This window comes from Pocillopora verrucosa, chromosome 11 (genome assembly GCF_036669915.1).
Source record: "Pocillopora verrucosa isolate sample1 chromosome 11, ASM3666991v2, whole genome shotgun sequence".
NCBI lineage: Eukaryota > Metazoa > Cnidaria > Anthozoa > Scleractinia > Pocilloporidae > Pocillopora > Pocillopora verrucosa.
Window position 1 is genome coordinate 13,312,523 of NC_089322.1, and position 10,179 is coordinate 13,322,701.

Sequence of the window (10,179 nt, forward strand, 5' to 3'; positions counted from 1 at the left end):
CCATATTAATTCTTCACTTTGAACAATAAGACTTTGTTTGCCGCATAAGGATCGCTTGCAGTTTTGAAAGGCCGCCGTTGATTTTTCCTTTAGTATAGTCGCAAAATGACTGGTTTAGATTTCCGCACAGCTCCATACTTCATTACGCATACAGTACTTGGGTAATGAAAATAATGGCGTAAAGAGCATTTGCTAAGTGGGAAAAATTGAATTTTTTTTGAAATCTTTAAATTTGAAGTGTTTCCTTTCATTTTAAATTGACTTTGAGAGAGTTTTTGTACAAAAATGAATCAGCTGACGCAAAAGGAGAAATGGAAACAGTCATTTCTGACGGTTATACTTTGCTAACCCTTTAACTCCCATGAGTGACCAAAACAGAGTTTCTCCTTACAATATCAATGCAATATTAAGCAAAAAAGTGATGAGGATATATCAAAATATCAAGAAGCAATTGTTAGTTGATCCAATACCAAGTTCTCCAAACTCACATCACAAGAATTGTATGGCAGACAGTAAGGAGAATTACTAATGAGATCTTGGGAGTGAAAACATTAACTAGAAAGTAGACAAATGAAGATCAAACTTCTTACTTGTATGTCCTGCAGATGAAGTTTATGTCAGAAAAGAGTCAGAAAGATGTCTAGAAAGAAGAAAACAAGAACAAGAAAACACAAATAAACAGCAGAGTATAGAACCATAAATTTTGAGGATGCCTGCTGGGGTATCCTGGCCTCGATATTTAACCTGCTTTGCAGTCAGTTCAGCAACTTGCCTGGCAGGAAGTTAAGAGGTGCATTTGTACTACAGACCAAATCTGGTGAGAATGTTTTGTTGTGTTTATTTTTATGATTCATGAACATATAGAAGAAAGAAGATCCTGATTGGAAAACTACCCTTTGATTTAGCTACATAATATTTTCAGAAAAGCTTCCTTTCTAATTTTAATTCTGAAAGATGAGCTGAGTTATATTTGTTTGTTTGCAGTCTAGAAACTTGACTATTTATTCTCAAGATTTGTTTTTTTATTCTCCCTAGCTGCTATATATAAGATTTGTTATAAAGCCCAGAGGATTAAGACTTGTATCTTGTGTCTGATAAGTTAAAGTATTCTTACTACTTGCTTGCTGAATGTTGCAGTGGAATTATGAAGAGAAATTTCTTTTTTTCCAATTAATCGCTTTTTGGAATTGATGGTAGGTTTCACTGACTGTCAATAATTAACTAGAGCAGCCCCTTTTAGGTGAAGCTCTTTTGTTAGCCAAATGTTTTCCACTTACAGGCATGAAAACCCAGATCAAAAGGGGGCAAACTTGTTATGAAAAAATTTTGATTCTGTCAAATGTAGCTTATTTCAAGTTGTCATTCATGAAGTACACAATCAGCTTCCAACTGAATTCTCCTCTGCCCTATGTTACAAAAAGTGACTAAGGACTGGGAATGAGGAAGGATTAAAAAGGAAAATGGGAATAATATGTTTTATTAAACTACCTAATTTGATTCAGAATTGATGAATCAAATCAAGTAAGGACAGTACAAAGTGTTTAAACAAAGGGATTTTATTTTATAGTCATGAATTCTTATGGAGAAAATATATTTCCATGAAAAGAGACTGGTGTCTACAATCTAATTGAAAAATATTGAGTGAGTTGTGAGATTCTATGGTAAATATTTTTCTCAATTTGTGATCAAACAAGAAATCTTTTGTCTTCATTTAATGTTTAAAAAGGTTTCAAAACTATTTTTCAAGATACTGAGAAAAAGATGATAGAAATAATGGAAAAAAGTGAGAGATCATATCTGGTTTGTAATGTAACCAAAAATACTAAGAAGCACATACAGTTGTATCACTAATGATTAAAGAAACTACCATTTTGTGGACTAACGCATGTCACACAGTTTTATTGTAATAAAGAGACAAACTTAAAACAATTCAATAAAAAACTCTAAGGAGGAGACGAAGGTATCTATCGGTACATAGCATATAATAAAAACTACCTAGAAAAGTACATGTAATTGGAAAGAAGCAGAAGGTTTAAATTGGAATAAAGGAATCCTCATAACACTATCGGGGCAAAAAAGTACTTATGACAAACAGTAACTTCAATTTTTGTGTGTTATGAAAAATATGACATCTAAAAAATGGATGAACAAAAAAGAGAATATTCTACTCCAGTCCTTTGGTGAAGACGACAGGACTGATTAGGACTGGGCTCTAGAGACTTCTTCTATCATTATCCGGGATACTGAGTTCCATCCAGTGTTAGCATTACCCAGTATATTACTGGGACACTTTCCTACCCATAACTCCACAGTAACCCTGCCCTGTGAAATGTTTTCACAGTATCCCTCAAATGATCTGTGATGAAGCAGCTCAGGACTCCCAGATGCCCAGGCGTTGTACACAACAGCCTCAATTGTCATTGGTCCACTGCATTCATTTCCATTAAACTTGAAGAACCACCGGTTGCATCTGGCTGAAGTGCCTTCGACTCTCATATTTCCCTGGAATGAGACTTTAATAGCTGTATCAGACTGCAGCTTGTTGAATGAGCAATCCTATAACAAAATGCCATGAATACAGTCTTAGTACAATTAAATATATTTTACAAGAGTGGTAAAGGAAAAAATTTGATGATAACCTTGTACTTTTCCTGTCTGCAAGAATGCACAGAATTGTGAATTGATATTTTTAGTTTGGCGGCATTTCTCAAAGTCTCTTTCAGAGATGGTCATGAAAAATTGGCTCTAACACTCAATTTTATTTTTCATCGCATTTTCTAGATATTTCTGTACCTTAATCTTTCCACTATCTCTACCATCATCATTTTTCCACACACACTGTTTCCAGTTGGTCTGTGACACTGCACTATTCACAATTTCTCCTTTCTCTCCTTTAGATCCCTGCTCTCCTTTCACACCCTTGATTCCTGGCGGTCCACTGCTGCCACGTGACCCTTCATGACCTTTATCTCCTTTTATTCCCATCATTCCAGGTGCACCATTTTTGCCGAGTGACCCTGGATTTCCTTTTTGTCCTCTTGTTCCCGTCGTACCTCTCGGTCCCTTGACACCAGGCTCCCCCTTAGCTCCATCTCTTCCTTGTTGTCCTTGTGGCCCTGGGGCGCCAGGAATTCCCGGCATTCCTGGTATGCCATTCGATCCTGGAATCCCAGAAAATCCTTGAGCAAAAATGGATTTCTGAGAAAGAAAAAAGAACATATAGTAATTGGATGAACTTACTTGATGTTCATTGATATTTACTCGTCCGCTGAAGTAGCACAGATATTTCTTCAGAAACTTGTCACGTTGAGAATTTAGCTTCAGTGTAGGAGAAACAGCTCGGAACACTGAAAGATCTCATAACGTCGTAGAGATATCCCTAAAAGCAAAACTTTTTCCAACAACGTTTTACTTTGTCTTTCAAAACTTGTGATTGGTGAGGGATTTGTTTTTTGCTTAACTTGGCAGACATGAGTGGTAAACTGAGGTTTGACAAATGAACGCGTCATGAAGTACATGCGATTTTGTAGTAAATAATCGTGGATAAAACATGCTTAAGAGTACCTCACATGGGTCTTTGTCAGCGTCAGCTTGTGGATTGTGTTGTTGAGGACTGGTGGTTGTTCCCATGGAACTTACTCCTGCTTTGGATGAGAAAAATAACGAAGCAGCGAGTATCACAAGCTTTGCCATACTTCGATGGTTGTTTCGCGCGAATGCTTTGTGGTCGCTGTAAAATATCTCCTTATGTACGTGCCTATTTCTATGTCATTAAACGCAAACTGTTAGTTATCATGTTAAAATAACAACCTTAATTAAAGAGCGCTGGAGCTAAATGATAAGGATGTCTGAAACTACTCGAACTCACACACCGGGTAAACAATTTGACCGTGACATCCTTATCAGTTCACTAATGAAGCACGTACTGACCAACAAACCAATGTTTCACTCAGATTCAGAGAAATTAAGTAGAAAAGTCTTGGCCACAAAATCTTCCTCTTCTGATCAAACGTGACACATTGAGAAGAAAAAAAAATTCGATGTGGTCTGTGATATAATGTTCGTTTCTCCTTACCTCGATTTCGGTATCCATGTTATTGGATCCATTCCAAAGTAATGTAAACCTTTTTAAATGCCGCATGTTTGATCTGAACTTATTATGAGGTGGTGTGATAGATTTTTGTGTTCAAAATCTGTTTTTGTGTATTAATGGTACAAAATAGCAGACTTGCGTTGTGAAGTTATAATAAAGAACGATATTTGTGTCTCGTTTTGGTATGTTCTCGAAAGAACAGAAATGCGCAGGTAATGTGCGAGAATGATCTATTTGATACGTTTCCAGAATGTTCTAAAGTGGTACATATTCTTGCAGTGATACCTGCTACGTCGTGTTCCACAGAACGATCATTCAGTCCGTTGCGTTGATTGAAAACTTACCTCTGTAGCACTATGTAGCAACAATGTGTTAGTAACATCGCACTTATTAACATTGAAAGGGCATATGCTAACTCTGTAGTCAACAATGGATCGTATCATTGATATCTTCGGCCGTCGGAATGGCAGAGACAGCTTTATATGTTAGTTTATCGTATGACCCTTCCTCTTCGACTGTTTCATAAAAATTTGGGCAACTTGCGAGAATTTTTTGGGCAAGTGGTTCACCCCCCTGGCAAAAATTAATAATTAAATATCACAGAGAACAGTGGTCTAATTAACAAAATGCGGCAGGATAAAAGCGGTCAAGCCTTAGATATTCAGGAGAGCGTTTCTGCGGACTCTGAAGCGCCTGATATCATGTTTATTTGTTCTATGGTCAATTACAGTATTCTCACTAAGGCAGTGAGACATATTTTCATCTCCAAATTCTGTCTTTGGGTATTAATAAAACAAATTGCAGACTTGTGTTGTGAAGTTAAAATTGAGAACGATATTTTGTGTCTCTTGTTGGTATGTTCTCGAAAGTGATGTTTCTATAATTACCACTATTTTGGGTGTTTCATTTTACTACAAGACTAAAAGGTTTTTTTTTATCAGCGTATGGGTCACATCTGTTTTTTTTCGGATAATGGAATTTATCTTTAGAATGTAAGCCTTTAGTGCTTCAGATTATTTTTCACTATCTTATGTACCGCTATCTCGCCCCGAGCACAGGTGTGGTGTCAACTTCCAAGGTTAAGAAAACACAACCAAGTGAAAATATCTTTGCACATCTGTTTGGTGATAGCAGTTAATGAGAGTAAGTCAGGGTTAGAGTTGTAGCTGCAACATATGTTCCATAAAATAGTATTCTGGGATCCAAGATTCATGGTGCCTTCCACACAGTTTGCTCAAGCCATTTCCCCCAAACGTCCAAATACTTGTCTTACTGAGCATCTAAATACTAACGTGTTTGATTTAGGAAATAGAAAGCACTCATTAGCTTGACTCCTTTTTCAAATATCACAGATAACAGTGTTTCAATCAGCAAAATGCAGCAGGAAAAGGCGGCTAAGCCCTTATATTTTTAAAGAGGGTAATTTTGTAGCTGTGGTACTGCGTCAGTAAGGGTTATTACAAGATAATTTGGTTTTATAAACTGAGTTGATAATGTAGATTGGCCAGCGTAAAGAGTTTCTAAAGAATCTGCCACGTGAACAACCTACATTACATTTATCTTTTTTAAATCCTTTCATTCTAGGTGCACCATTATTACCATATGACCTTTCATTTCCTTTTTCCCCTCTCGTCCCCGTCAGGCCTCTCGTTCCCTCCCCCTCAGCACCATCCTTTTTCTGTGATGTTCAAGCGGCCCTGGGGCGCCAGGAATTCCCGGCATCCTGGTATGCCATTTTATCCTGGAATGCCAAAATATCCTCGAGCAAAAAAGGATTTCTGAAAAAAAAAATGTATATACACTGATTGAGTGTACGTACTAGACGTTCGTTGCCTTATTTACTTGTCTGTTTAGGTAGCACAGCAATTTCTGTTGGATGATCATGCAAAATATTTTCTCCAGAACAAATAAAGTTTTCACCTGACGAATGCACATCGGAGCAGTGAATATTCCCATAATTTTGCATTGAATCCCCGAAAGAAAAACTCTTGCCAGCAATTTCTCTTACGAAGGGCTTATGCTCGAAAAGTCAGCTTTAGAAACTCTTTACGGTGGTAAATTTACGTTTTAACTTGAAAACGAGACTTAAAAGGGATTAAAAATATAAGAAGGGTAATTTCCAGGAAATTCCTGTACAAAGATCAACTTTAACCGGAGCAATTTACTTTCTTCTTTATCGACTTGATAAACATAATTGAAATATACTGAGCTTGTCGCAAGATAATGGAAATATTCTATTACAAATTCTAGTTAAGAGAAAACCTGAACATCTTCCTCCATGTCAATTTAAGAAACAGTAGGAAAAAATAACAATTACTCTACTCGTAAAGTAAAACCGCTAAAAATATAAGGAATGATCAACCAGCTTATTGCATTTTTTTTACTGAATGGCTAATGACAACATATTATTTCCATTTATTTTTCCGACACTTAAATAAGTGAAAAACACATATAGACAATTCTTGCAAGATGCCATTTTAGTCTTTTAATAGCATTAAGCTTGACAGACGTGTGGTAAAGATTTAACAATTGAAAGATTCGATATGTAAACATAAGAAAACTGCGATTTTTGTTATTAAATAATCGTGCTTTAAGCGCAAAATTTACCTCACATGGGTCTTTGTCAGTGCCAAAATTTGCTCATGTGTTTTAAGGATGCAAACTGCAGACTTGCGATGCATTATTGAAATTAAGAATAATATTTTCTTGTTGATCTCTAAATGTGATTTTTCTATAATTATCTCTTTTTTTAATGTGATTTGTTTGCATGAGACTTTAAGCCTTTTTAACGGCGTTAGATTCACATCCGTGAGTTTTTCCTGATTATGGAGTTTATCCAGGCTCTAATCCTTTAATCCTTCAGTGCTTCAGATTGTTTATCACCTGGTCTCTGTGCCGCTGTCTCTTATAAAGAATAGGTGTGGTGTCAACTTCCAAAGGTTAAGAAAAACCTACCGATTGAGCATATAAGTGCGCATGTTTTTCTGCGATCGTAGTTAGTGAGAGTTTGGTAGGGTAAGAGTTGAAGTTCATCAGAGACAGAATGCTTTAGATGTTTTAGCAGCAAGGCATAATAATGAAAGAAGACGCTTTTGTGATCCAAGGTTCTTCGTGCCTTCCGCCCATCAAATTAGTTGAAGCCATAGTTTCCCCTAACGTCCCAATAATTGTCTCACTGAGTATCTAACTGAATTGGAGAAATCAAGTGTTACATTGAGGAAATGGGAGATAGGATCATGCAGAAGCTTAGTCATACACCAATGGTTACTTTACGCGAATGTTTTATGTTCCCAGTAAAATATCTTCCTTTAAAAAATGTCACTAAAGCCTATTAACATCCTTTAGAACTTCGTCAGACGTATTGTCAGTTATCATGTTAAATAAGAATCTTAATAAGAAAGGTGTGGAGCAAAATGATACTACTCGCAATCACACGGCAGATTGATCGATGACTACTAAAGCAATGATGTACAGGGTTTTGGTTGATGGCTTTTAGCCTGGGACTTCCTCGAGTGCCACATCAAAGATAGCATTACTTACGCATTGCAGTCTAATAAACCGATCGAGTAGTTGTGCCAGGAGGGTGCACCATGTATATCCAGGCACTAGACGTTTTCTGGAACACGCCGTTTAAGGCCGCTTGCTCTGTAAAGTATGATAAATGGCTGGGTACCGTGGGAATTTACGAAAAAACGGCTGCTGGAAATTTGAAAGCAACCCCGAGAAGAACCATTTTGCAGTGGGTTCTTGATTCTGGGGTATAAACTACCCACAAAGGTCATTAAAAAATCTCTCTCAAGCTGCGCGTTGAACCTTCCCATGGGCGGATCGAAAGACGACATGATTCACTGTCTCAAGGAAGATCAGCCTTGTAGCGGTGGACGATCATTGCTTTGATCGCAGTTGGGTTGAGTGAACCAGACTCAAATACTTTTGAGTGTACCAGTTCTGATGTTAGGAAAGCATATCCGACATTACATCTTTTGGACTCGGATCATGAAGAGGACAGTAACATTGAAATTGAGTGAACTTTATTCACTTTATGAACTGCAGTAGTGTGAACATGCAAATCGTGAATTTTAGAACGATACAGAAAATGACTTTTGAGAAAACCACTAAAACATGTTCTTGTTTTTTAAAAATTAAAATGGTTAGTTACCATACTATTGTTGACAAGAAATGACACGCTTCGCTCGAATCACGAAAAATGAAATAAACGCCGCGGCGTTTAATCGAATTGATAACGTGCATGAAAAAAATTACGCGCTTCTGGTTACTGAAAACGATTGCATTCTCATGTAACGCGCGTGCAAAGTTGTGACACGATTGCAAAGTTGTAACACGAGTGCAAATTACAAATAGTGCGCGCACGCTTTCAAAATTTCGTCGGTCTTGACTTTCTGTTTTTTTTTTTTTCATGTACATTATTAATAACATGATTGTTCTCGTTCCCGTTTGTCTCATTTGATAAAGAGGGAGTCATTGATGTTTTCATGCCTTGCCTTGCCTTGATTTTCCAATATTTACAATGATAGAAAGTAAATTTCACTTTTCACCCACATTTACTTTCAATATTTTCACTTGAACCAGAAACACAAATGATATATATATATATGTTATTTGCCGGCTGGGAGGTCCGTATGGTGAAAAACTGTGACCAAGGTCTTGAAAATAGTCTTGAAAAGCATTTTCAAGACCGAGGTCACAGTTTTTCACCATACGGACCGACCCTTAGCCGGTAAATAACATATTTATTGCTTTTAAACTTGACGAAATTCTTTCCGAAAGAACCCGAATAATTTATGGCTGTAAATACGGCAAGATCTTCCATAAACTGAACAATTTTTGAGCGAGTAAATGATCGTTAAAATAGAGGTGATGCAAATTAAAGAGAGATGCCTCAGCGAAACATTTTCATTTGCGTAACGATAAAGGTGATTTACGTGTTTGCTTTAAAATACTGCCTAGCCGGAAAACGAGGTATATTTATGAAAAATGACAACGAAAGTTGGGATGTACTCGGCGACTCACGAAAGCGTTACCGTGGCCCGTGGGCAGAGATAGGAAAACACTGACCGGGTAAAGAACCAATCAGATTGCAGGATTCGTTACCGTGCCATGTAAAAAAACCAATAAATGTTTAAAACATATGACATCATTCTCCCTTGTCAAATGTAATAGCGTGATCATTTCAATTGTAATGCCTTCTTATCCCAAGGTTACTTTGTTTCTTTGCTACATTAGCGAACAACGAACTACTGCTCGTACTCTAAAGATGACAATCAACCACAAAATTCCCTAAACCAGATAACATTAAACATAATCCAAAAAATCATGTAAGCCATCTGTCAATTCACGAGTTTGCTCACAGAGCACTTTGATTTCATAAATAAGCATAGTAACCCTCCGCTCTATTTCAAAAACCAGCTTCCAAGAAGTTAAAATCACACTGTGACAAACGCTTTGACTTAAGAACTAATTAATAACCGGAACCGCTGATTATCCGTCACTTGACCAGGTCGGCCGGTCAATGAATGGTGGCTGAAATACTCAATTTTACCTTCAGAATGTTTGAGCACGAACAAATTGAAGCTAGTGGTAGGCACTGCCTTCTATATGCTTATTTTAAAAAGTCTTTCGATATTAACATTAATGGTAATAATAGTACTACTAATTACGACGATGATAATAAAAAAAAATTATAAGGATATACCAAGACAGTGGATAGCGTTGAAATCGCGCTCTGATTGGCCACTCAAATTCTGAATTTTTTCACCTCCTAGGAACGCGCGCGGGATTTGTGCCAGAAATTATTGTAGTCATTGGAAGAATAGATGAGTGATCTTTTTGTGCTATATTAACTCACTGTTTTAGTATATACTAATTTACTAAAACAACTATTCAACTCAGTATGGGTGGCAAGTGTGGATATTTTCTTCCCTGTTTCGTAGCTCGGAAAATATCTTCTACCAGCAACCTCCACTTTCTTAAATATTTGTCTGTTATAGACTAGTTATGAGCAGTCTCTCCTTCTCGGTGAAGTCTGACGTGCGATTAAAAAAAATCAGTAACCTTATCAACTCAGA

The 10,179-nt window shown here is 37.0% G+C and overlaps 1 protein-coding gene across 1 annotated transcript; it reads right to left on the reverse strand.

Moving 5' to 3' along the window:
- Positions 1–1,805: 1,805 nt before the first annotated feature.
- Positions 1,806–3,707, reverse strand: LOC131794986 (collagen triple helix repeat-containing protein 1-like). The gene is made up of 3 exons (XM_066158544.1): positions 3,565–3,707; positions 2,794–3,198; positions 1,806–2,556 (listed from the first exon to the last, which is right to left on the reverse strand). Exons 1-3 carry the CDS (start codon positions 3,691–3,693, stop codon positions 2,200–2,202), a joined length of 891 nt encoding a protein of 296 aa, XP_066014641.1. The 5' UTR covers positions 3,694–3,707; the 3' UTR covers positions 1,806–2,199.
- Between the last annotated feature and the right edge of the window lie 6,472 nt (positions 3,708–10,179).

Coding starts and splice junctions, on each gene's coding strand:
- LOC131794986 (XM_066158544.1), bottom strand. CDS start 3,693: ATGGCAAAGCTTGTGATACTCGCTGCTTCGTTATTTTTCTCATCCAAA. Junction 3,199..3,564: donor CTGACAAAGACCCATGTGAG/GTACTCTTAAGC, acceptor TTTCTTTCTCAG/AAATCCATTTTTGCTCAAGG. Junction 2,557..2,793: donor GAGATAGTGGAAAGATTAAG/GTACAGAAATAT, acceptor ATTTTGTTATAG/GATTGCTCATTCAACAAGCT.